Below are 26,573 nucleotides of genomic sequence, written 5' to 3' on the forward strand. Positions count from 1 at the left end.
GACGCTCCGGAGCCGGTCCCGACCCGGTCCCGGACCCACCCGGCGCTTCTCCAGCGGGCGCGGCGCTGGCGGCGTGCGCGGGACGTTCTGTCGCCACAGGCGGCGAGGGCAGCCCCGGGCCTTCGGCAGCGGCGGCGCCGGCGAGAGCAGCGGCGGGAGCGGAGCCGGGGCAGGTGAGGGAGAGCGGGGCCGGGGCCGGGGCCGGGGTAGGGGTAGGGGTAGGTGAGGGAGAGCGGGGCCGGGGCCGGGGCCGGTGAGGGAGAGCGGGCCCGGGGCCGGGGCCGGTGAGGGAGAGCGGGCCCGGGGCCGGGGCCGGGGCAGGTGAGGGTGAGGGTGAGCGGGGCCGGTGCCGGGGCCAGGGCCGGGGCCGGTGCCGGTGCCGGTGAGGGAGAGCGGGGCCGGGGCCGGGGCTCCGGGCAGGGCCGGGGCTGGGGCTGGGGCAGGAACAGGGGCAGGGCCGGGGCCGGGCCCCCGGTGCCACGGCCCTCGAGGGGGGGTTCTGTAACGGGTCCCGGTCTCTACGCCCCCACCCACCCTCCTCCCGCCCCCCAGCATGGACACCGACCTGTACGATGAGTTTGGGAACTACATCGGGCCCGAGTTGGACTCGGACGATGACGACGACGAGCTGGGCCGCGAGGCCAAAGACCTGGACGAGGTGAGGAGGGGCAGCGACCCCCGGAGCCGGCGGGGGGAGTCTGGACGGGCCCGCGGCTGCTCCTGCCCCGTGCGGGTCGGGGGCACTGCTCGGAGCGGGGCCCTGGATGCCGAGGGTCCGAGTGGGGCTGGTGCTTAAAGAATTTATAGAATCTGTTCCTGGGGTAAAGAGAATCACAGATCTTTCTGGAATGGCGGAGGGAACGGCAGCTCCTACGGCTGGGCGGGGTTTGGTGCCAGCCCATGGCGGGTCCGGGTCGGGAGCCCCTCGGGAGGGAGCTGAGGCTGCTGCAGGGAGCCGGCTCCTCACTGGGGAGGCAGAGCAAGACCCCACGGACACGGGGGGAGCAGAGGGGCTGCCCCACGGGGGAATTGAGGGAGCCCCTTCCCGTGCCCTGCTGGTCTGTGGGGCGGGCTTGTGTTACTGGGTGTGCTTCTTGCCTTGGGCTGTGTGGGGTCCCTGAAAGTCCAGGGGTGCTCCTGATCCAGGAGCTGCTCCCAGGGCACCCCTGTGGGTGCTGGGGCTGCACTGGGGGTGACCCCAGGCCTGTCCCCCTGGGGGAGCTCCACAGCAGCTCAGGGTGAGCCTCGGTTGCAGCTGGAGGATGATGATGATGATGATGACATGGGGGAGCACGACGAGGAGCACGCCGGGATGGAGGTGGTGCTGCACGAGGACAAGAAGTACTACCCCACAGCAGAGGAGGTCTATGGGCCTGAGGTGGAGACCATCGTGCAGGAGGAGGACACGCAGCCACTCACGGGTGAGTGGGCAGGGGAAGGCTCTCGATGGATCCTTGGAAAGAGGAAATAATATTCCCTGCTGTCCTGCCCCTTTGGAGCCCCCTCATAGCCTCAGGAGCTCGGCCCGGTGTGTGCAGATCTGGGCACTGGTGGGTTTTGCAAACCCAAACAAAGGTGTCTTTGGAAGAACAGGAATCAGCAGAGATGGGAAAGCTATTGAAGGGAGAAGCAAATGCATTTAAGTGATCTCCTTTGATCCCTGGGTACTGGAATGGCTCAGCTGGAAGGTCCCTGCAGTGACCATCTCCTGCAGCTTTGACAAACAGCTGAGAGAATCTGTCAGCCAGAAAATTGAGGGGTTGGCAGCTAAAGTCCCCATTCCTGGGGAGCCGTTCCTGACCCTGCTGGTTCAGAGGCTCTGGGAACAGTTTGTTGTTCTGTCTCTTGTTTCAGAGCCCATTATCAAACCTGTGAAAACCAAGAAGTTCTCCCTGATGGAGCAGACGCTGCCGGTCACTGTCTACGAGATGGAGTGAGTGTGGGGCTGGGGGGCAGATCCGGGGTCTCACTGACCTGAGAGCAGCCAGTTCCTGGGTTCTGAACCCAAAACAAGAGAAGTGCAGGGCAAACTATTTCACAGACATTTTCCCTCCCCAGGGAAGATGGGCACAGGGTAGGGTTGGACACAAAAGAGGAATCTCACCTCAGGAGCTGAGATCAAGCTCCAGCAACAGCTTGTGGCTCAGGAAACCTTCTTGGAATGATTGGGGTTGCAAGGGACCTTAAAACCCACCCAGTTCCATCTCTGCCAGGGGCAGGGACACCTTCCACTATCCCGGGGTGCTCTGAGCCCCAGTGTCCAGCCTGGCCTTGGGCACTGCCAGGGATGGAGCAGCCACAGCTGCTCTGGGCACCCTGTTGAATGCCCACATGGTCAGTGTGCAGCACACATGGGACATCTTGGGTTGATCCCAGTCTCAGATTAGCCCCATCTCTTCCAGTTTCCAGTGGGGATTTTTATGCTGGGTGAGTGCAGAGTGCTGTGCAGTCAGCAGGACGCTGCAGCTCTGCTGGGTAGGCCTGTTGCTTGTGTCCCAAAGCGGCTTCTTGGACACCAGGGCTGGGAGAAAACCTCCTGGAAAAAACTCCAAATGCATTTAGGATTGGAGATGTAGTATATCAAAGGAGTTTTCTGTGGAATAAAAACCCTCCTGTGCGTTGTGGTGGGCAGGGGCTCCATGCCCTGTACCTGCAGTGTGTGTGTGTGTGTTGTCTCTCTTTGGGAGGAGCAGATGGAGCTGTGGGGTCCCTTTGGCCTCATCTCTCCACGTTGTGGCCTGTCAGGGCTTTTCCCAGTTTAAGTGTTCCTCTCCAGGTGCAGCTCTCAGGGCAGGGTGTGGCTGAGCAGCAGTTCCCTGGTGGTGAGCAGTGCCTCTGCCTGGCAGCCTCGTGTTTTCCAGAGGGGACAGGATCTTCCTGGAGCTGTTGTTCACTCAGGGGTCCCTCAGCTGCCCGGGGCTGTGCTCAGTGCCTGGGGGGTTCCAGCAGAGCTGGAGCAGAGCCCAGGAGCTGCTGGGGCTGGTTTTTCTCAGCCCTTGCTTCAGCTCAGTCCCTGACCCGGGCTCTGCATTATCCACCACTTCCCTGATCCCTGTGTGCTCTGCTCATTCCATTTGTAATTAATTCATTTTTCTCCTATTTGTTGATATAAATGGTTAGGATGGGCCACGAGAAATTCCTTGTGGGATGTAGCCAGAAACCTGCAAGCTTGGTATTGATTTCCCATTTAGCCTTATTTTCAGACCAATTAGGAAGGTTCTAATCGAGGTTAGTATTGATTGCTATATTTTTTAGCTCTTAATCAAAACGTTTTACATTAAGAAGTCTATTGCATCAGTGAAAATTTAATCTGTTTAAAAAGGAAATTATTTGACAGCACTTATTCTCTGCAGGCCTCTGGCAGTGGCTGCACGTTTTATAGCCTCCCATTATTTTTTAGGGATGGTAATTTAGGATCTCAATTATCTTTTGGCCAGCATCCATCCAGAAGTGACCAGCTCATCATTACTCAGCTCAGCTGCTAATTTGAAAAAGACTTAATTCCTTAAGTCCCTGGAATGTCAGTGTTTTGAGGCTTGAAAGTCAGAATTGATGGTGTGTGGAGCCCCTGGCTGCTTTCAGAGCTCCGTGGGGTGCTTGTTATCCCGCGTCACGACTTACCTGACTGCCTGCCATGGTTTGAGTGGAAGTGCTTCATCATCTGAGTACATGGATGTGATTTTTGCTCCAGTACTAACTAGAAGAGAAGAAAAATATTCAATAATATTCAATTGCTGGCAGCTTTACCAGCTCTGTATCCTCCCACCCACTGCCATCTGTCTGGGACTCCAACTCTCTTGTCCTCCCCATCTGGAAAGTGGGATTCTTCCTCCGCAGGGCACTGGCAGGATAAAAGTTTGGCAAAGATTCAGGGGGCACCTTGGATAGAAAGTGTAGCTGAAAAGCAGCACCTACTTTTCTTAGACACAGCAGAAGCCTCCAACAGCCTTTTGTGTTTTGTTCCTGCAGTTTCCTGGCGGATCTGATGGACAACTCGGAGCTGATCCGGAATGTGACTCTGTGTGGGCACCTGCACCATGGCAAGGTGCTGTGCATGTCCAGAATGCAGGGCTAGTGATGGTCACCTGCTGCTTGGCCAGCTCTCCTGGCCCCTGGTTCTCTGCAGCAGAATCTTCTGCTCCTCCTGCTCCTGCACTTATGTACAAAATCCAAGGATGGTTTGGGTGGGAAGGGACCTTAAAGCCCATCCAGTGCCACCCCTGCCATGCACAGGGACACCTTCCACTGTCCCAGGCTGCTCCAAGCCCCATCCAGCCTGGCCTTGGAGACTTCCAGGGATCCAGGGGCAGCCCCAGCTGCTCTGGGCACCCTGTGCCAGGGCCTGCCCACCTTCACAGGGAGGAATTCCTTCCCGATATCCCACCTGACCCTGCCCTCCTCCAGTTTAAGGCCATTCCCCCTTGTCCTGTCCTAGGTTTCCCTGTGAAATGTGTAGAAGATATTTTTGTCGGTTGAACTTGTAGGTTTTGATGGTGCTGCTGGAGGGATGGGGCTGTGCTGGTGTCTGTCTGAAGAGAGGCAGCTCCTTCCTGTGCTCTCTTCCAGACGTGTTTTGTTGACTGCCTGATCGAGCAGACGCACCCCGAAATCCGGAAGCGCGATGATCAGGATGTGAGTGAGCTGCTGGGGAGCTCCCGCCCTGGGGAACATGGGGTGGCTTCTGCACCCTGAGGGAGGGGGGCTGTGCATGGGGACAGGGTGCTTCAGTGGCTGGAATGTAGCATTGGGAAGCCAGAGCTCAGTCCTGGTTCTGCTTCTGTCCCTTACTTGTCACCTTAGTGATGTGTCAGAGTTCGTGTGTCCTGCTTCAAACTGGGTATCTGATACCAAAATGCGGGACTCTCTGATTCTTGTTTTGCCTTTGCAGCTCTGCTACACTGATATATTGTTCACGGAGCAGGAGGTGAGTGCTCTGGTAGTGATTTTATCCAGTTGTCTCATGCTTTACTCACAGCTGTTGTAGGCAGTTTCCTTGTCCATTTTAATGCCTTTCTGTGCTTTCCACGTTTCTTTATCAATAAAACAATCTGCTCCTCTTGCTTGCCTCGGGAAGATTCCTGATCCAGCTTCCTTCCCTCATCTCCATGTAGGATTTTATAACTTGTTTGATGTTAAATCTACAGCAGGGTCACCCCAGTCTGGGGCTAATTCTTACTTTCTTTGCAAGAAAAAGGAGGAAGGGATTTGCAGCAGTGGTAGATGAGGAAAAAATTATTAAAAAATAAATACATTTCTGCTTGTTTTCCTTAGCTGTGACTCCATGTGGTTGGGCAGGAGTGGGAATGTTATTTTGTGTCATGACCAGAACAATCCTTTGAAGCATTTTTTTTTTCTCCTCTCAATGTTTATATTCTTTATGTGTGATCAAATCTTGTGCTTTGAGGCATAACTTGGTGGCAGCAGAGGGTGAAAGCACAAACAAACACCCACATTCTGTCTCAGGTGTTGCCTGTAGTACCTCCTCAGCTGAACTCAGCTGTGCAGGGTGCAGTGGTGGCTCACCAGTCTGACCAGTACAGATGGGAGAGCTGGGCTGGGTGATCTGAGGTTATTACTCTCTTCTAGGATGAATGTTTACTTCTTTCCATCTTTCTGACTTTTCCTTGATCTCCTTTTACATCTGTACATGGTGATCCTTGTGTTTCTGTATGGGGTGATCCTTTTCTTTCTTTTTTTTTCACCTGTAATCCTGGTTTCCTGTGTTTCAGAGGGGGGTGGGGATCAAGAGCACCCCAGTGACCATTGTTCTGCCAGACACCAAAGGAAAGTCTTTCCTCTTCAACATCATTGACACTCCAGGTGATTGTGCAGTCCTGAAAATCCTGCTGTGGGAAGCACTTAGCTGTGTTTTGTACTCTTTATAGCTGACTCCAGCCTAGTCCTGAGCCTTCAGCTGAGTTCATTTCTGTGAGGTCACTTCCAGCAGTACTGACCCATCCTCACCCAGGATGGTTTGGGGTGAAGGGACCTTAAAGTCCATCTAGTTCCAACCCCCTGCCATGGGCAGGGACAAGTCAGGCTCATGTCTGTGATTAGCTGGCCTAACTGAGGGCTGGTGAGGCTGGAGAGGTGTTTCTCAAGCAGCACAGGTAGAATTTTCTTTCCCAGGTATTGCCATGTGCTGGGGGACCTTGCTTTGCTCAAATGCTGTTGCCCCACAGTGAGATGCAGCAAGTTCCTCAGGCCTCTGGCAGGCTTCTGTGGAGGGAACATAATCACAGATGAACTTGTAAGAAACTTTAGGGAAGAGGGTCTTGGGACACATCTGCTGAGCTACAGCTCAGGATGAGGGAGGTTAAAACGCAGGAGGAGGCTGGAGGGAGAGACATCTGTTGTGTTTGAGAAGAAATCTTCCTCTTCCCGAAGTCCTTGCACAGAGCTGTGAGAAAAACAGTCAGAAATGTGAGGAAAAGTGCCTGTTAAACAAGTTGTGTGCATTCTCAAAAAATAGCATTAGAGCTGAGGCTAAACCCCCGTGGGGAGCTCTGGCAGCTGCTCCCAGGTCCCCTCTGAGGAGGAACCAGCTCCTTTTTGCCTCTCTGGGTACCAGCAACCAGAGGAATCTGCAGAGCCCCACGGCTTGCCAGCCTGGGTGCTGCTGCTGCTGCCCCAGGGCTCTCTGTGCTGCTCACTGCCCCCCTTTGTGTGGTTTTGAAGGTCACGTGAATTTCTCTGACGAGGTCACAGCGGGCCTTCGCATCTCGGACGGCGTCGTGCTCTTCATCGACGCGGCCGAGGGGGTGAGTGCCACCTCCTCCTGGGGCTTCCATCCCTCCCTCTGCAGCTCCTGCCTTGGCATGGAGGCCTGGCGTGGCTTCGGCTTTCTGGGGTGAAGGGTTTTTGGAGGACGGTTTGGGAAGCGAGGGTGTTTTCCATCCGAACAGGCAGCCAAGCCTGTGGCTGCTGTGTCCACACTGATGTGATGCTGTGGCCTGCAGGCTGATTGTCTGACTTGTGTGCATCTCCATCCCCATAATACCTAAAACTGAGCAGGTTATTTATATCAGAGATGTCCACAGGCTTGGATTCAAGGAATTTGGTTGGGTTAGCACCTATTTCTGAATTTCAGGAGGATTAGCTGGTTGCTGAGCTTGGGCTTTTCTGCAGCCTGGCAGCAGAGTAAGGGTCACTGGTTGCCCCTCACGCCCCAGATAGCATTTGGGGGGGCTTTCCTGGGGCTCTGAGCTCGCTGCTCCCCGCAGGTGATGCTGAACACGGAGAGGCTGATCAAGCACGCCGTGCAGGAGAGGCTGGCAGTGACTGTGTGCATCAACAAGATTGACAGACTCATCCTGGAGCTGAAACTGCCCCCCACCGATGCTTACTACAAACTCAGACACATTGTAGATGAAGTTAATGGTCTGATCAGGTGAGGCTTCATTGTTAGTGCTGCTGTCCCTGTCCCATGGCCCTCGGTGAGCCCTGCACCTGCCTGAAAACTCATCAGTTTGTCTCTTGATGTGTTGAGTCATAGAAAATGGGCCAGAAAGAACCACTGGGAGTTCATCTCAGCTGATACATTGAATTAAGCAGGATTGGCTCTTCCTGACAAACTCTAGGGATTTCATTTCCCCTGCCCTATTTCATTTTTCCTCCATTAAAAAGTAGAGGAAGTGGACATATGACCAGAGCAGGGAATTTGTGCTCCCGGATGTCTCAAATACACTGAAATGATGCGGGTTGTATCCCAAATTGGAGGTTGAGATGTCTCAAAGCTCCTAAATACTTGCTACAAAACTAAAAAAGAGGACTTGCTGTCTCAACTCCTTAACCAGGATTATGGTTCTGACACAGTCCAGTCTCCTTGCCAGCCCTGCCCAGGAAAGGGAGGGAGGGACATCTTAGACATTTCTGTGGGTTCTTCTGCATCCAGGGGTTTTTTAACAGCATCCTGCCCTTCAGGGGTGTGTGTGTTTGCACACAGGCTCCCTGGCCTGTCTCTGTTCAGTGTGTGCTGGCATCAGGCAGCTGGGAGCAGGGTAATTCACCCTGCCTGGCATGGCTGTGAGCTCATTAAACCTGTTTGGTTTAAATTATATCCTTATATTATCTTTTCCCTTATTTGGTTGACCAACTTGGCTGCTTTTTTAGAGGAAGAAAAGTTATCCCAGATAAAAAAAATCTGAAGCATTTGTGCTGGTAACTTTTTAGTTCTAGGATCTTTAAATCTTTGCATTAATGCTTGAAATTTATAGGCAGAAAATGTTCCTGACCCTGAGATTCTGATGGCAAGCAAGCTGCAGCCTGTTTAAAGATGCTTTTTGGCAATGCAGGCTCCTTGCCTGTCACTGCTGTAGGGTGTGGGAAGTGGGCTGAAGTGTCTCCTTTGGTTCATAACATTGATTTGATTTTATTTTTCTCCTCTCAGCATGTATTCCACCGATGAGAACCTTGTGCTGTCTCCCCTTCTGGGGAACGTGTGCTTCTCCAGCTCTCAGTACAGCATCTGCTTCACACTGGGGTCTTTTGCAAAGATTTATGCAGACACATATGGTGAGGATTAGCCAGAAACCTGGTGCACTTCAACATCTCATTTCCCAACCTTTCTTGTGGGGGTTTTCTAAGCCATTCAGCTTCCCCTGCACATGGCCAGTGTTTGTGTTCTGGAATTGCTGAGAGTTGAGTGGTGCTGCAGAGCTGAACCTCGGGGGTTAAAAAGCAGAAACACAGTTTTAGCAAGATATTGTCTCCTGATAAATGTTTCTTGAGTCAGAAGCCAAGATTTTTTTCATCCCCTGAGCAGAAATAACAAGCAGTTGAAGGCAGGTGTGTGTGTGTTGTGCTTTGCCTCCCTGTCAGCAGCTCAGGAGCGAAGCAGTTAAGCTCTTCCTGCCTTTTCCCAAAAGTCCAAGACTCAGCTGCAGCTGGGCACAAGCTTTGCCCACAATGTTTTTGCACTCTTGCCCTCTTTCTTTTTTAAGAAACTGTCTTTTTCTGGCCTGGATTTAATTTTCTACTCCCCAGGTGCCCACTCAAGGCAATCTGCTGCGTGTAGCAGTGGGCTCCATGCTGGCATTAGCAGCTGCACAGCCCAGGTTTTTGAAGTCCCCCACTGGGGAATTTGGGGATCTGTAGGAGCTGAGAGCAGGGGAAGAAGGAGGTTGTAAAGCAGCTGGGCCAGCTCTTGCAGAGAGCTTGGCCTGAGGGAGGATGAAGTTGTTGAGGTCAGGGGCTGATGGTGTCAGGACTGTCACGTGTCCTGGGAGTTTGGAGCAATGAATGAGCTCCCTGAGTGTCACACCATTAACTCAGAGCCTGCTGGGGTGAGACCCCTCCTTGGGGAGCTGAGGACAGCACAGTTGGCAGGAGATGCCAACCAGGTGGGGAAAGCAGGAGGTGAATGGGTGCTTGGAGTTGGGAGTAGTGGATTCTGCTCCCCAGGAACTGTGTGTGCAGCCACCACATGTCAGCTGACAGGAGGTAGAGCAGCATCAGTGTCCAGACTGCAGCCACCAGGCAATTCCTTGTGTTCACACATCTGCCCACAGCAAAAGCTTGTTTGAAACCTGCTGTAGGTTCTCGTTCTATCCTGGTATTTGTAAATTCACCGTGACAGCCAGCACTGCACTGGACCTTCAGTGCTGGATGTTTGGCTGTGTGCTCCCTGAGAAAGAGGAAGGAGCCTGGAGATGTTCAGCAGGGCAGAAAATGCTGGTGCTGAGCCTGCAGGGCCGAGGGGGGGAGGCCATCCCAGCACCTTGGCACTGCAGCAGCAGTCACAGCATTCCTGTTTGGAAGTGTAGCAGATGAGGTTGGGCTCCTGCAGCGCCCCTCAGCTCTGACCCCGCGGGTAGCAGAGAGCTGGAGTGTTCCTGGGAAGTCAGTCTGTGAGCTGCAGTGTCCCTGGGCTGCTGGGGACGTCCCCAGTGGACTCTCTCTGCTCATCTCTGTCTGGTCTCCCCAGGACAGGTTAATCTTTCACTCAGAATTGGGACGAGGCATTCACTCATCAGCATCAGTTCATTAAATTGAATCCTCAGGCTTGTTTTAAAAGCCAAAATATAAAAATTTCTAAGCTAAGAAAAAAGCAGTGACATCTGAGAGGCTTTTTCATTTGCTTTTTCCTGTAGGAGACATCAATTACCAGGAGTTTGCGAAGCGGCTTTGGGGTGACATCTACTTCAACCCGAAGACGTAAGAACCCTGTTTAAATGTTTTACTGTTGCTTTATTCCTGGGTTTTGCCCTCCTTTCCCTGTAAGATGTGGACCCAAGGTCACTCCTGATCCTGTGGTGGAGTACTGTCTGGGAAGGGTCAGCCCTCCTGGCTAATGTGAATCCACGTGGTCCTGAATCCCACAAGCAGGAGCAGAGAGGCTCCTCTGGCCTTCATTTGGAGTAAGCCTGGCCCTTGTGTCCCTGACAGCTTCCCAGGGGATGGGAGGGAGGAGAGGAGAAGCCGGGAGGAGCAGAGGCTGTGCAGGGGTGCTGGCAGGCTGCAGTTCTTGCTCCTCAGCTCTCTGGTTTCCCGACAGCCGCAAGTTCACCAAGAAGGCCCCGACGAGCAGCTCCCAGCGCAGCTTCGTGGAGTTCATCCTGGAGCCCCTGTACAAGATCTTGGCTCAGGTCTGTCATGGCTCATTCTCCCTCCCACGGCTCCAGGCAGGAGCAGCTGGGGCTGGGCACTGTGTCTGGTCCTGTCCTGTTCTGCAGTGGGATCTGCACAGGGTGGCCTTGGGGGTGCACAGTGATCATGATTTCTTGCAAATGCAGTGCCGTATTTGCAGTGAATAGAACAGTCCTTGCTCTTCCTCGTGTGCTCTGATAGCAGCCAAGTGACAGTGCTTGGACTTGGAGCAAAGACTTGAAGCACAACTCGGATGAGGAGGAGTTGGGGGGGCTCAGCCTGGAGAAAAGGAGGCTCAGGGGGGACCTTGCTTTCTACAACTCCCTGACAGGATGGAGCAGCTGGGGGAGGTTGGGCTCTGCTCCCAGGGAACAGGGACAGGAGGAGAGGAAATGGCCTCAGGCTGTGCAGGGAGAGGTTTAGATTGGAGATTAGGAAAAATTTCTTCCCCCAAAGGGTTGTCCAGTCCTGGCACAGCTGCCCAGGGCAGTGGTGGAGTACCATGCCTGGATGGATTTAAAAGCCGTGTAAATGTGGTACTTGGGGACTAACGTGATTTAGTGGTGGCCTTGGCAGTGCTGGGGAAACAATCTCAGAGAGCTCTTCCAGCCTTAATGATTCCATGATTCTGTGATTTGACCCATCTGGCTCTTGTGTGAGCTACAACCCAGTGCAGGTCCAGAGCCCTGCGGGGGTGGCTGGTGTGTGATGCTGCACTGGGGAGTTACTGACTGGGACCCCCACAGTGAACCTGAGAGTGGGACTTGTTGTCTTTCAGGTGGTGGGGGATGTGGACACAACCCTGCCCAGGACTCTGGATGAGCTTGGCATCCACCTGACCAAAGAGGAATTGAAACTGAACATCCGGCCCCTCCTGCGGCTCGTCTGCAAGAAGTTCTTTGGGGAGTTCACAGGTACAAGCTGTTTGTCTTCCCCTCCACGATCCTCCTTATATCCCCAGTGCCTCACACCAAGAGTTGAGGGTTATATTTTGGCCAAGGAGTGCTAACTTGCACACATCCTGCTCCATTTCCCAAATCTGAACTATGACACCACTTGCCCACAGGACAGCCTGAGACACTGCTCACCTCTCCCCTGCTGCTCTGGGTGCTGCAGTCACTGTGGTTTTGCCTTGTGTTTATGGATTCCATTTCTTTCCTCCACACTGGTTAACCCTGTCCTCACCAAGTGTTCCTGTTGCAGGCTTTGTGGACATGTGTGTGCAGCACATTCCCTCCCCAAAAGTGGGGGCCAAGACAAAAATTGAGCACACCTACACCGGCGGCGTCGACTCCGACCTGGGGGAGGCCATGAGCGAGTGCGACCCTGACGTAAGGAAACTCCTGTGCTTGCTCTGAGTGTGCAGAGCCAAGGCCAGCAGGCTCTGCTCCCCCTGCCCTGCCCTGCCAGGGCAGCTGCCTCCCAGCCAGCTAGCTGCACAGATTTGATTTGCAGCACTCTGAAACCTCTCATCCGACACTGGAACAAATCTCTTCACTCCAAGGAGCTTCAGCTGCCTGCCAGGGCAGCCCTGGAGAGAGGGAATAGTTTCACTGTGTTCGGAGAAGAACAAGACTAGGTCAGGACTCCAGAGCATGTGGGGAGCTGCAGGGTGGTTTTGTGTCCTTTTGCAGTCGTTTTGTCTCTTTTCCTTGAAGTTTAATTCTCTCTCCAAACTCTAAAAAACTGCGTGGTGCTGATAAAAATAACCCTGTGTTAGTTAGTCAGCACCTTTCCTCTCCCAGCCCTGCAAACCCTTCCTCCTCCAACAGCTTGCACTGAGCTGTCATTTGGAGTTGTCTGGAGCCACCAACGCTGGCAGCTGAGTGAGAAATTTGCCTGTGACTTTTGCTCTGATGTCTGCAGAGAAAATTATTTTAATGAGTTGTGATTATCCACATAAAACTCCACAGTGGTGACTGTCACCACATCACCAGTGTGGAGTGACCTTGTGGCACTGGAAGCTGTGATCTTGGGGGGCTCAGGTGCTCTGCCTTGAGCAGGTTTGCAGGCCAGCAGGTGATATTTTTCCTCGTGGTTTTGTCCCAGCCACCATTTGCTGCTCTACAGGAGCTTCAGAACAGTCCACCATGGTCATTCCAGGGCTTTCCATACAGGGCAGGGAGATGTAGGGCTTCCAGTGGCAGGAGCTGAAGGACTTGGCAAATGGAAAGAATTATTTCTAAATTCCAGCCTGTTTATCCCTTTTATCCACAAATCATAGAATACTCTGGGTTGGAAGAGATCCACAAGGATCATCAAAGTCCAGTCCTGCCAGGTCTGTGTCTGTTTCTTGACTGTGTTTTGAAAGAAGCTCATTTCTGTCTCTCTGTGTCACGGGAAGGGTCCCTTGATGTGTCACACAACCAAAATGTACAGCACTGATGATGGTGTCCAGTTCCACGCCTTTGGCAGGGTGCTCAGCGGCACCATCCATGCTGGGCAGCCTGTGAAGGTCCTTGGGGAGAACTACACCCTGGAAGATGAGGAGGATTCCCAGATCTGCACCGTCGGACGCCTCTGGATCTCAGTTGCAAGGTACAGAAAGCTCTGGCAATGTGCTTATGGGGAGAAGAGTCACCTGGTGAGGGGCTGGAAGGGAGGCAGAGCTGCCAGACAGAGGGAGGAGGAAGGTGCTGGAAGGTCTGGGGCTGCAGTGGTGCTCTCCTGCCTTTCAGGTATCACATTGAGGTGAACAGGGTTCCTGCTGGCAACTGGGTGCTGATTGAGGGCGTGGACCAGCCCATAGTGAAGACGGCGACTGTGACAGAGCCTCGGGGCAATGAGGAGGTACCAGACCTGGCTGGTATTGCTCAGCCTTCCAGGGAGGCAGGGTGATGGGGTACAGCCCAAAGCTCCTCTAGTGGGGTTAAAGAATCCCTGTCTGACATGGTGAGGCTATAAATCCCTGTGTGACGTGGTGCCAGGGCACAAGAGCCACTGAGGGAAAGAGAAGAGCTTCACGTGTTGTGTATTACCCTGAGGACATGCAGGGATGCAGCTTCAGCTCTTTGTCCTCTCTGGTTCCAGGCTCAGATCTTCCGTCCCTTGAAGTTCAACACCACATCTGTTATCAAAATAGCTGTGGAGCCAGTCAACCCCTCCGAGCTGCCCAAAATGTTGGATGGTCTCCGCAAAGTCAACAAGAGCTACCCCTCACTTACAACTAAGGTACTGCTGGGGACATTGGATTAGATGATTTCCAGAGGTCCCTTCCAGCCTTAACTGCTCTGTGATTGTGTGTGTGTGTGTGGCTGTTTCCAGCCAGTGCTGGGGGCAGCCTCTGGGCTGATCTTCAAAATAATCAGGTTTTTAACCATAGGTTGTTAGGTTTGTTGTGGATACTTTTTCATGCTGTTTCAGCTGATCTCATAAATTATGTAGAAATAGCAGAGAAGTGTAAATCCAGCAGAAAAACACACACCCTGCTGTGCCAGGGAAGCAGCCTTCTGCAGAGCCCAGCAGCACTTCCTGCTGGAAAAGGCTGTGGGAGCTTTCCTTGGGGTGTTCTGACTCTAGCGAGTGTATTTAATGCTGCTCCTTCCTCAGGCTTGAGTAGGAGCCTGGAAGGCTGAGCAGGGGGGCTGCCAGCTGAATCCCTCTCTTCTCTTCAGGTGGAAGAGTCTGGGGAGCACGTGATCCTGGGAACGGGAGAGCTGTACCTGGACTGTGTGATGCACGACCTGCGCAAGATGTACTCCGAGATCGACATCAAGGTGAGGGAGTGAGAGAGGGATTTTCCCACTGGAAACCCTGGACAGGGTTTTGGTGCCCTCTCTCAGAAGGATGAGAAAAAGAACCTGCCTGAACATATAGCGTGGATTTTGTCCTGCTCCTGTAACAGTAAAAAAAAAGGCTGTTAGGGTGTAAATGGGCCTCTTACAGCCTGAGTGTCACACCAGTGGGACTGAGAGCAGCACATTGGCTTGGAGAGGAGTTTTCCATATTCCAGCCTTCTCTGTGCTTCAGCCATTGCCTGGCTAGCCTCAAATAAATAAATTGAGCAGGATTTTTCATACCTGGAATTGGATTTAAATTTTCCCGTCTCATTTGAAAGCCTCAGTGCTTCGTACGTGACCCTGATTAAAACACTGCCAGTTGACCTGGTTTTTCCTTGTAGGTGCTCAGAGTTTCAAACCGTCTTTTTACAAACAAAAAGGTACTGAAAACTTTGCAAACCTTTTCTTCTTTTAGGTGGCTGATCCAGTGGTGACATTCTGTGAGACAGTAGTGGAAACATCCTCCCTGAAGTGCTTTGCTGAGACACCCAACAAGAAGTAAGGGCCCTGGGTGAACTGGGATGGGAGGGGGCAGAGGGAGGGTCCGTCCCTCCAGGGGGTCTGTTCCTACTGGCTGTTGTCCACCAAGTGAGCAATGTCCCAGTGACCTGAGCTCCTCAGGAACACACCAGAGTCCCAGGGATGTTCCTGTGCTGTGTAGGAGCTCTGAGAATGGAGGGAGTTAAGCCAGATCCACATCCTCCTTTTTCCCTAAATGTCACACCTTCTCAGCAGTTCTGAGAGGTGTTCTGGGATCCTGGAGCAGGTCCCAAAGAGCCCAGTGCTGCCTTCAGTAACTCCCCCAACAGTTTAATGAGTGAGAGCTGTGTGTTCTCTTATCAATATGTAATCTTGGATTTGTTCTGGTGATGCCCTGGAGCCTTGCAGCTGCTCTCATCTCCCTCCTCCAGCACCTCACAGTGCATGTGATTGGAAGAGGGAGGGCTGGGAGGGAACATGGGGGAGATCTGTGTGCACAGGATGTCCCCATACCTGAATTTTCAGAGAAATCATCATCTGCTGAAGTTGACTCTCCTGTGTTCCCCTGTGGTTTCTGGTTCTTCCTGCCTTCCTTTATTCTGAGACAATCTCACCATGTTTGGCAGCCTTATTTCTGGGAACAGAGACGTTCCAGTCTTCACAGAATCACAGCAGCCTTAAAAACCATCCAGTTCCAAGCCCTCCTGTGGGCAGGCACAGCTTCCACCAGACCAGGGTATTCCCAGTCTTGGGTCAGGCTTTGACCTTCTGGGCACATGGGATGACCTATGCTGAGGGCAGGTTTCAGGCATTGGGGCGTTCTCTGAGGCAGCATCTGGTGTGTCAGATGCAGCTTCCAGAGGTACCTTGCCCAGCCCATGGGCTCCCTCCTGCAGCCCTGAACAGGGGCTGGGTGTGGGACAGGAGGGCTGGAGCCACGCTGTCCCTCAGCTGTCTCCTTCTGGGGCTGGGCAGGCTTTGGGGAGCAGCAGCTGAGCACGTGGGCTGTGTTCACAGAGACACAGGAGCAGCAGTGGGTGCAGGTGGCTTCATCAACTCAACTGCATCCAAGCTGGGTGCAGTCAGAGAATCACAGAATTGTGGAGTTAGTAAGGTTGGAAAAGCCCCTAAATGAAGTCCAGCTGTCAGCCCAGCACCACCATCATGTTCACCACTAAACCATATCTACAAGTGCCACATCCACGTGTTTTTTGCACGGTTCCAGGGATGATGACTCCATCACTGCCCTGGGCAGCTGTGCCAGGCCTTTAAAACCTTTTCTGTGTAGAAATTTTCCCTAATATCTCACCTAAACCTCCTCTGGCTCAACTTGAGGCTTCTTCCTCTCACCCTGTTCTTTGTTCCCTGGGAGCAGAGTCCGACCCCCACTCCTGGCTGTCCCCTCCTTTCAGGGAGTTGTGGGAAGCCAGAAGGTGCCGCCTGAGCCTCCTTTTCTCCAGGCTGATTGCCCAGCTCCTCAGCTGCTCCTGGTGCTCCATTCCCTTCTCTGGACACATCCCAGCCCCTCCAGGGCTGCCAGTCCCTGCAGTCTTCCCAGTTAATCCCATTTCCATCGCTGTGGCTGATGGTGACTGTCTGTCCTCAGGAACAAGATCACAATGATTGCTGAGCCCCTGGAGAAGGGACTGGCAGAGGACATTGAGAACGAAGTGGTGCAGATAACATGGAACAGGTATGAGCAATCTGGGAGGGCAGGAATGCAGCTGGAAGTAAATAACTGGGGAAAGGGGGTGCTGGAATCTGCAGGGTGCACAGTATCAGGCAGCAGCCTCTAGGCAGAGATCCTGCTTTGATTTTCCTGCCAGCCAGTCTGTGAGCATCTCTGGCTGAGACTGTTTTGTGCCTAAAGGGAACAGGGTTGTAAATACATGGTGAGTGCAGGTCAGGTTCTCGTGTCCTAAAGCTTCTTCCCTTTCTCTCTATCAGAAAGAAGCTGGGTGAATTCTTCCAGACCAAATACGACTGGGATTTGCTGGCTGCGCGTTCCATCTGGGCCTTTGGGCCAGATGCCACTGGCCCAAACATCCTGGTAGATGACACACTGCCCTCAGAGGTGAGGAGTGGGGGCCACTCTTCAGTGAGACCTTTGTCCCGTGGTGCCAGGAGGTGCCCACTCCTCCCAGAACTTTCAGCAAGGCCCTGGTGCCTTTGGGCTGCTCATTGTTTGCTCAGATCTGCTGTAATTTCTGAACAATGATCCTACACTGGTTACCGGGTCACCTGTTATTTTTCAGGTGTTGCTGTTTGGGCCAATGTCCCCATCTTGCCAACATTTGCAACTAATGGCCTTGCCTTTCAGGATCCCCAAAATGTGGGCTCTTCATTTATATAGTGCTCTAGAAATGGCATAGTGCTGATGCTCTTGAGCTGTGAGAGGGAGGGGAGGACATTGGGGGCACAGGGGAACACTGCTGCTCTTTTGGAAACTGGCTTTTAAACACTGGCTGTGATGAGGTATAGTCTCTGAAGCTGTCTGTCTGTCTGTCTGTCTCTAGGTGGACAAGTCTCTTCTGGGTTCAGTGAAGGACAGCATCGTGCAGGGCTTCCAGTGGGGGACCAGGGAAGGGCCCCTCTGTGATGAATGTAAGTGGGACCTGTGGGGAAATTGAGGCAATGAGATTGGTTAAATTCTTCCATCTCTAAGCATTCAGGTGTTCCAGGCTGAGCAGGCTTGGAGCAGCCCTGGTCTAGTGGAAGGTGTCCCTGCCTGTGGTGAGGAGTTGGGCTAGATCAGCTTGAAGGCTCCTTCCAACCCGAATCACTCCATGATTCTGTCATATGCAGGGTTATGATGTGGTGATGCTGGAATTAAATTTAGGAGAACTGCTGGTGGCTCTGGGTGTTTGGCCATCTGGGGATGTGGTTGGTGCTGGCAGAGGATGTCCCCTGGGGTCACTGGCTGTCATTTCTCCTCCGCAGTGATCCGCAACGTGAAGTTCAAGATCCTGGACGCGGTGATTGCTCAGGAGCCCTTGCACAGGGGTGGAGGGCAGATCATCCCCACGGCCCGCAGGGTGGTGTACTCTGCCTTCCTCATGGTGAGGCCTTGCCTGTGCTGGGCTGATCCCCACAGACCTGCCCGGGGCTGTGGGTGCACTCTGACTCATCCACCCATCAATGTCTGCAGCGCCCTTGTGGGCTGGCACACGAGTCCTGCAGGCCTGCATTGCAGCCTGCTTGCATCTGCTCTCTCTCCCCTTCTTGCTTCTGCTGGGCTTGCCGGGAAGGGTGGGCATGGGGGAAAGGGAGGCGTGTGACTCGTGCCCAGAGGGAGAAAAGGTCCTTTCAGTGTTTGTGCTGTTGGTTTGGGCAGCCGTGGGGGCAGCAGGATCCCTGTAATCTCATCAGGCACTGAGTTTGACTGTGCTGTTGAGCTGTGCTGGTGCTGCAAGAGGCTCAATGGCTCATGTCCCTGTCCCTCACAGGCCACCCCTCGCCTGATGGAGCCCTACTACTTCGTGGAGGTCCAGGCCCCTGCTGACTGCGTGTCTGCCGTGTACACGGTGCTGGCCCGGCGCAGGTGAGCTGCTCCTGCTGCCAGCAGCGGGGGCTTGCAAAGCAGCAGCCTTGGGAGCTGGGCTGCTGGAGAATTCCTGGCACTGGTGCAGAGGGTGAAGTCTCTGTGAAGTGACAGTTGGAAGCTTCCTGACTGATGCTGGCCCTGAGCAGTGTGGGGAGGGATGTTCAGGATCACACGCAGCCTTTGGGTTGTGCCTGGTTCTTCCCGAGTGTCAGAGAAGAGAATGTGCAAAGCACTGTGCTCAGCCCTGGGGCCCCAGCACAGCCCTGGGTCCACAGCAAGAAGGAGGACTTGGACCTCCTTCAGTGGCTCCAGACAAGGTCAGGAAGATGCTCAGGGGGCTGGAGCAACTTCTCTGTGAAAACAGGGTGGGAGATCTGGGGTGGTTCAACCTGGAGAAGAAAAGGCTGCAGGGAAACCTTAGAGCCCCTTGTAATGCCTAAAGGAGCTCCAAGAGCTGGAAAAGGGCCTGGAGTGCCAGGGTGCCAGCACAACGGGTCCCCAGCTGGGTAATGGTTGACATAGACTCTGTGCCTTACAGAAGGCTGATCCTTTTCTTTATTAAGAAACCCATTGCTCTTTTATACCCTGCTTCACTACAGGTGAACCTAATTGGTCCTTTACTTGAAACACCATCACCAGTGGCTAATTAAGAAACCACCCTTTGGTAAACAAATCCCCTTAACACATTCCACATGTTCACAATACCGGGTGCAAGCAAGTTAAGATAAGAACTTTCTTTTCTCTGATCTTATCAAGCCTTTCCCAGAGCAATGCCTGGAAAAGTTAGGTGTTGCTCTCTCTGGCCAGAGAGCTGCTGCTACACCAGGACAAGCAGAAATGGCTTCCCACTGCCAAAGAACAGAGTTAGGTGGGATATTGGGAAGAAGTTCTTGGCTGTGAGGGTGGGGAGGCCCTGGCACAGGGTGCCCAGAGCAGGTGTGGCTGCCCCATCCCTGGCAGTGTCCAAGGCCCGGTTGGACAGAGCTTGGAGCAGCCTGGGACAGTGGAAGGTGTCCCTGCCTGTGGTAGAGGGATGGAACTGTGTGGGGTTTGGGGTCCCTTCCATGATTCTGTGGCACATAGGAATGCTAATCTTTTGACACGTTTGCAGAGGCCACGTGACCCAGGATGCTCCAATCCCAGGCTCTCCCCTCTACACCATCAAAGCCTTCATCCCAGCCATTGATTCCTTTGGCTTTGAGACAGACTTGAGGACCCATACGCAGGGACAAGCCTTCTCTCTCTCTGTCTTCCACCACTGGCAGGTGAGTCCATGCCCTGGGGAGATGGGGAAGAGGGACAGGTAGGATCAGGCATCGGGTAGGTGCCACAGCTCCAGCAGAGCAGGAAAGCTCTGGAGAGCATCCTGGGAGGATCTTGGGGAGGCTTTGTGCACCAGCTGTTCCATGTCTGCCAGGGCTTTGTTCCAAGTCCCATCACTCCCAGTCCTGGTGAGGGAGCCCTGGAAGCTGCTGCTGGCTGAGTGTCAGGGTCCTGCAGTGCCTGGGGAGAGGACATCCCCCTTGGGAGAAGGGAACCTGTTTGGGTCCACTTCATGCTCTGCAGCTTGGGCAGCAGAAATCTTGGAGTGAGGCCCAGACTCACTGATCTGCCACAGGAAGTTTGATCTGTGCCACACTTCAGCTTTGCCTCTCAGAGGTGGTGTTTTAAACCTGTAGGAAGCAAAGTTTGGGACAAAATACTGTTCTCTGGCCACTTCTGTGTCTGGGGCAGATGGGGTCCTGTGGGAGGCACAGCTGTGAGGTGCACAGTGCTTTGGGGTATGGCTCCATGAGAGCAGCAGCTGCAGGCTGAGCCCTGGCCTAGAGGCTGATGTGTCGAAGCCCAAGCTCAGCTCTGAAACAATAAGCCTGCCTGGTTTGTGGAGGGGGTTGTGCTGACCAGGACTTGCATGGGTTGTTCTGTTAGGAGGTGTTATGGGGTCTTGCAGTACTCCCTGGGGAAGGGACGTGTCCTTGAGACATGTCCTTGGCTTGAGTTCTCAGCACTGTGTTATTGACTTCTCACAGGCACGGTCAGCAGCGGTGACATGGGTTTGTGTGCCAGGAGAGCAGGTGGGGTGTTGGGGTGTCTGTGGGACCCAGGGATGTTTCCTGTTGCAGCTGGTGTCTCCAGGAGGTTGAAGCAGCCCCAACATCACTCTCACAGCCTGGCCCTGTGTTTCAGATTGTGCCTGGGGACCCCTTGGACAAGAGCATCGTCATCCGGCCGCTGGAGCCGCAGCCAGCCCCACACCTGGCCAGGGAGTTCATGATCAAGACCAGGCGTAGGAAGGTGTGTCTGGGACAAATCCCTGTGCTGTGCCTCTGTCCCAGCAGCTGAGCTGTTGCTGTGTTGTCCCTTGGCTGTGCCACATCCCCTCTGTGTTCCCAGAGTGTTCTGATGGCCTTTGTGCCCCAGGACCTCCCCCACGCTGCCCATCAGAGCCTGCCAGTCCCGTCAGTGACTCCAGTCCAAAACTGGCTGCTGTGGCCTCTGCTGAGCCCTGCTCCCTCCCCAGCCCCTCTGAGCCCTCAGTGGCCTGGTGTAGCCCCCTTGTTCAGCTGAAACAGCAGGAACTGGTTTCTGTGCTGGTTTAGTGAGCTGGACTGAGGGGCTGCAGAGGGAATCAAGCTTCCTTGTGAGGGGCAGTGAGCTGGTAGATGTGCTCAGCAGCAGAAACCACGTTTGCAGGTTCCTGGGGAGTGTTAGATGCCTTCAAGCTGCAGAGAAGCACCTCAGGCCTTTTTTGGAGCCTGAAGATTTATCTTACTGTGGGACACAAGGGCTCTTCAGTGGGCACTCTGGGCAGTGGCTGTGTGGGGAATAACCCTGGCTTTGTGTTACCTGCAGGGCCTGAGTGAGGACGTGAGCATCAGCAAGTTCTTCGACGACCCCATGTTGCTGGAACTGGCCAAGCAGGACGTCGTTCTCAACTACCCCATGTAACCCTGCTGCCCTGGCATGGGGGCTGACCCGAGCCCTGGCTGGCACCTGCTGGTCCTTCCCCATCCCTGCTTGCCCAGCCCTGGCTCCTGGAGGCTCAGGGCAGGCAGGGAGCTGCTCCTCAGGTCGCTTCCATGGCTGTAGGAGTCTCCATGGACCAATTGTGGGCATTTCCATACGGGGAGCAGCCCAGACCCAGAGCCCTGATCCATTTTGTATTGTTGGTCTCCAGCTGCTGTTGCCTCCAGGGAGGTTTTCCTTTTGGATGGGCTCCTCCAGCACACAGAGCTGAGCAGTGTTAATGTGGATTCCTGAGGACTGGGCCTCAACTGTATCAAGCATTTCAGGCAGCTGAGAAAGGGGGGATGCTGGGGGGGCAGTGCTTTACCAGCCTCCCCAGGAGGAGAAATGTGGCTTTGACCTTTCTGTACCCTTTTTTTTGAACCCTTTAAAATGTTTAGTACAAACTTCCAGGCTGGGCTTAGTCTGATTGTGCCCAGTTATGGCAGTGCTGGAGGAGGCTCTGCTTTCCCAGTGCTTCCAGTACACACTGTCAGGATTTCTCCCACCCTCAGCCCCAGTGCCCCCTGGCCTCAGCACTGCATCTCTCCCAAGGACTCCCTGTCTCCCAGCTATCCCACTCCTGCCTGTGGCAGTGAATGGACCCCATGCCTATTTTTTGCCTTTCTCCCTCAATCTTGCTGAGTTTTCAGGAATTTCCTCAGCTGCTCATCCTCTGAGAGGTTTTTGGTGCTCCCTCTCTACTCCCCTGCTCTGTCTCTCTCTCTGAACTTTGCCCCCGTTCTGTCCCAAGCATGTGCTGTGAAACCAGGGCTGATTTACAGGGATGAATGTCTCCTGGGGACATTCCTGCCCTCCCTGTGCCCTGGCTGCCCCAGCCTGGCCTGGCCCGGCCCTGCCCTGATGCTGCCGTGCCGAGTTTGGCTCTGGCAGCCTCCTTCATCCCAGCTTCACCCCTGGGAACCTGTCCCAGAGCATCCCTGTGCTCAGAGGGGCTTGAGATGGCCCTGGGGCAGCAGCACAGGGGGAGCAAAGGGTAAAGCTGAGGACAACCTCCTCCCCTATTCCCAAAACCTGCCAGCTGCTGGTGGAAACTGGGAGGCAGTGGGCTGACATAAGCACGGGATAGGAAACATCCGTGGGACAGCACATCCAGCCAGCCCAGCAGGTGCTGGGTCTCTCTGGAAACTGCATGTTGTGGGGGATAATTCAGGTCAGTGGAGCATCAAAAGCAGGGAGGGGAAGGATTTCCTGTCAGCCGACATTGGCATCACCCCCCAGGCCATGCTGCTGCCCCACCCCGTGGCCCAGCAGGAGGGTGTCGGGCTCTGGCCTTATCAGCAGGCTCAGCTTTTCCCGGGATGCAGTCCTGCTGCTCCAGCCCTGTCACCAGGCTCAGCCTTTCCTGCCTGGCAGTGCCAGGAGGGTCCCCCTCACCTCCCACATCTGCCCTGGCACTGTGGCCTCACCCATGGTGTGTTCCCACTCTGTCCTGGGGGAAAGTGGGGCTCAATCCTGGCTTGGTGCAAGCAGAATCCAACCTTGGCATCCCATGCTCGTCACCTCCCAGTACAACCCAGCACCAAACTGGGCCCGCAGAGACCAGGCCAGGCATCTCCTTGAGCAAACCCTGGGATGCTGCAGCGGGATCAGCGTCCGGGGCTTGGCGGTGCTGCTCTGCCCGTCCCAGGGCTCGGGATGGCCCTGCCTCCGGAGCTCTCATCCCAGAGCTGGCAGATGGTTCTGCCTCCGGAGCTCTCATCCCAGAGCTGGGGGATGGCCCTGCCTCCGGAGCTCTCATCCCAGGGCTGGGGGATGGCCCTGCCTCCGGAGCTCTCATCCCAGGGCTGGGGGATGGCCCTGCCTCCGGAGCTCTCATCCCAGAGCTGGGGGATGGCCCTGCCTCTGGAGCTCTCATCCCAGGGCTGGGGAATGGCCCTGCCTCCGGAGCTCTCATCCCAGAGCTGGGGGATGGCCTCCGGAGCCGAGTGCTCGGCTGCTCTGGGTGGGTTTCTAGGAAGAAGACATCCATCCTCCCAGCCTCGGGCTCCCCGGGGCTGGATAAGGGGCCGGATAGGGCCCTGGGGACACCCGTGGATGGTGTCGCTGCCAGTCGCACCTGCCTTGGGAGGGCAGTGCCCCGAGGCTGCGATGCCCGGGGTGGATCCCTGTGAGCCGGTTCTCACGCAGGCTCTTCCCGGCCGCTGGAAAACGCTGACCCGCGGCGGGGCCGCCAGCCCCAAACCTGCTCCTGCGTACGTGAGCCGGGGATTTTCCGCGGAAGCTGCTCTGCCCTGCCAGTGGGGGTTTGCGGCTGGACCCTGACCCCAGCTCCTGTTTTGCGGCTGGAATTTCCCCACACAACCTGTGCGGGGGCGGGATGCCCCAAGGGATGTGCCGTGGCGCAGGTAAACTGAGGCACGTGGAATCACGCCCTGGGGAACCGGGGGCTCCATCTGTGACACGAGTTGGGCTCAGCTTTGGGACATGCCCCGGGGATGTGCCCCCACCCTCAGCAGGGCCATCAGCAATGAGAGACCCTGTGCTGACCCTCCCAGTTGTTTCTGTTCATCCCCATCTCCAGGGACTTGGGAGGTCCCCAGAGGATCTGGTGCCTTGAGCAGCCATCTCCTCGTGGGATGAACCCCCACCCTGTGCCGTGTCCCTGTCTCCCTCCTGCTCCTGGGGACCCTGACTGCAATCCTGCTTCTGCTGTCCTCATGCCTGTCTTGTCCCCAGTGCCTCCACCCTGGTCCTGGTGTTCCTGTCCACAGCCCCATTCCCACTGTTCACTGCTCCCTGTGTCCTTGTCCTGCTCCTGATTCTCACTCTGCTTTGGTGTCCCTGTCTCCATCCTACCTCAGTCCCTGTTCTGCTCCTCAGTGTCCCTGTCCCCACCTGCTCCTGCTCTTTCCATTCCCATCTTGTTCCCATTGTCCCCATCACCCATTCTGCTCCCAGTGCCTCCATAATTTTCTTACTCCCCATGTCCCAGTCCCCCATCCCAGTGTCCTTGTCCCCTTCTTGGTCCCATTGTCCCCATCCTGCCCCTGTTGTTCATCCTGTTTACACTGTTCCCATCACTGTCCTGCTCCCTGTGTCCTTGACCTCATCCTGCTTGCAGTGCCTGTGTCCCCGTCTTGCTTCTGATTTCCCAACGCCACCCTTCTCCTGTCCCTTTACTGCTCCCAACGTCCTTGATTTCCTCTCTGCTCCTGATGTCCCCATCCCCATCCTGTCCCTGGTGTGCCTGTCCTGCTTTCCATGTCCCTGTTCCCATCCTGTTCCCAGTGTCCTCGTCCCTGTCCCAGACCTCCACCCTGCTCTTGGTGTCCCTTGTCCCCATTGTGTCCCTTTCCTGTGCTCCATGTCCCTGTCCCCACCCTGTTCCTGATGCCCTCATTCCCATTCTGCTCCAGATGCTCCCATCCCCACACCTGTCCCAGTGTCCCCATCCTGCTCCTGGTGTCCCTGCTCCCAGTGTCCCCATTCTTGTCCTGACCCCCATGTGCCTGTACCCATCCTGCTCCCTGTTCCTTGTCCCTGACCTGCCTCTGATTCCCTCATCTCAGCCTGCTCCCAATGTCTCTGGTCCCCACCCTGCTCCTGATTGCCCTCATCTCCATCCTGCTCCCGGTGTCCCTGTCCACAGCCCTGCTCCCAGTGTCCCCATTCTTGTCCTGCTCTCCATGTCTCTGTCCAAATCCTGTTTCCTGTGTCCTCATTTCCCTTCTGTTCCTGATGCCCCCATCCCACCCTGCCCCAGTCCCTGTCCTCATCCTGCTCCCTGTGTCCCCATCACCCATTTTGCTGCCAGTGCCTCCATATTTGTCCCACTCTCTCCGTCCCCATCCCGCTCCCAGCATCTTTGTCCTCTTCCACTGCCTCCATCCTGCTCCTGGTCTCCATCCACAGCCCTGTTCCCACTGTCCCCATTGCTGTCCTACTCCCTGTGGCCTCATCCCTGTCCTGCTCCCGATGTCCCCATCCCACCCTGTTTTGGTCTCCACATCCCCACCCTGCCCCAGGCCCTGTCCAGCTCCTTGTGTCCCTGTCCTCATCCTATTCTTGCTATCTTCATCCCCATCTTGATCTCAGCATCCTCATTCCACTCTGCTCCTGTCCCTATTCTGCTCCCAATGTCCTTGTCCCCACCCTGTTCATGGTGTCCTTGTCCACAGCCCTGCTTCAAGTGTTCCCAGTGTTCCTCCCTATTCCTGTCCTGCTCCCCGTGTTCTGTCCTGCTGTGTCCTTGTCCCCAATCCCCCTGCTGCGTCCCTACCCTGACCCCACTTCGTGTCCTTGTCCCTATAAGCCTCTCCTGACCCCAGTCCCATGTCCCTGTCCCTGTTCCCTATCCTGACCCCAGTCCCATTTCCTTGTCCCTATACCCTCTCCTGGCCCCAGTGTCCTTGTCCTTGTCCCCAGTCCCGTGTCCTTGTCCCTGCTGCCTGCTGTCTCCCTGTCCTGTGTCCTTGCCCCTGTTCCCGCTGTGTCCCTGTCTAGTGTCCTTGTCCCTGTCCCTCATCCTGACCCCAGTCCCGTGTCCTTGCCCCTGTCCCCGCTGTGTCCCTGTCCCGTGTCGCGGTCCCCGCTGTGTCCCTGTCGTATGTCCGTGTCCCTGTCCCGTGTCGCGGTTCCCGCTGTGTCGCGGTCCCCTCTGGGTCCCTGTCCCCGCTGTGTCCCTGTCCCGTGTCGCGGTCCCCGCTGTGTCCCTGTCCCCTCTGTGTCCCTGTCCCCTCTGTGTCGCTGTCCCCGCTGTGTCCCTGTCCCGTGTCCCTGTCCCGTGTCCCGTGTCCCTGTCCCCGCTGTGTCCCTGTCCCCGCTGTGTCCGTGTCCCGTGTCCCTGTCGTGTCCCGTGTCCCTGTCCCCGCTGTGTCCCTGTCCCCGCTGTGTCCCCGCTGTGTCCCCGTGTGTCCGTGTCGCGGTCCCGCTGTGTCCCTGTCCCGTGTCGCGGTCCCCGCTGTGTCCCTGTCGTGTGTCCGTGTCCCTGTCCCGTGTCGCGGTCCCGCTGTGTCCCTGTCCCCGCTGTGTCCCGTGTCGCGGTCCCCGCTGTGTCCCTGTCGTGTGTCCGTGTCCCTGTCCCGTGTCGCGGTCCCGCTGTGTCCCTGTCCCCGCTGTGTCCCTGTCCCCGCTCCGGACGCTCTCTCCCGCCCGGCTCCCCCGTCCCCGCCCGCCCGGCCCGCGCGCGCTGAGGGGGCTCCGCGCATGCGCCC

The 26,573-nt window shown here is 55.4% G+C and overlaps 1 protein-coding gene across 1 annotated transcript; it reads left to right on the forward strand.

Moving 5' to 3' along the window:
• The first annotated feature begins 39 nt into the window (after nucleotides 1-39).
• EFTUD2 (elongation factor Tu GTP binding domain containing 2) lies at nucleotides 40-21,803 on the forward strand. The gene is made up of 28 exons (XM_038163006.1): nucleotides 40-173; nucleotides 553-658; nucleotides 1,256-1,421; nucleotides 1,855-1,933; nucleotides 3,970-4,045; nucleotides 4,567-4,632; nucleotides 4,889-4,924; nucleotides 5,730-5,820; nucleotides 6,679-6,761; nucleotides 7,224-7,390; nucleotides 8,390-8,514; nucleotides 10,092-10,155; nucleotides 10,496-10,586; nucleotides 11,366-11,501; nucleotides 11,791-11,918; nucleotides 12,932-13,125; nucleotides 13,266-13,377; nucleotides 13,618-13,758; nucleotides 14,202-14,303; nucleotides 14,782-14,864; nucleotides 16,453-16,539; nucleotides 16,794-16,920; nucleotides 17,363-17,450; nucleotides 17,787-17,905; nucleotides 18,293-18,387; nucleotides 19,502-19,655; nucleotides 20,578-20,685; nucleotides 21,244-21,803. The coding sequence occupies exons 2-28, from the start codon at nucleotides 554-556 to the stop codon at nucleotides 21,337-21,339; spliced, it is 2,919 nt and encodes a 972-aa protein (XP_038018934.1). The 5' UTR covers nucleotides 40-173; nucleotide 553; the 3' UTR covers nucleotides 21,340-21,803.
• Nucleotides 21,804-26,573: the final 4,770 nt, after the last annotated feature.

Source organism: Motacilla alba, chromosome 27, assembly GCF_015832195.1.
Source record: "Motacilla alba alba isolate MOTALB_02 chromosome 27, Motacilla_alba_V1.0_pri, whole genome shotgun sequence".
Lineage (NCBI taxonomy): Eukaryota > Metazoa > Chordata > Aves > Passeriformes > Motacillidae > Motacilla > Motacilla alba.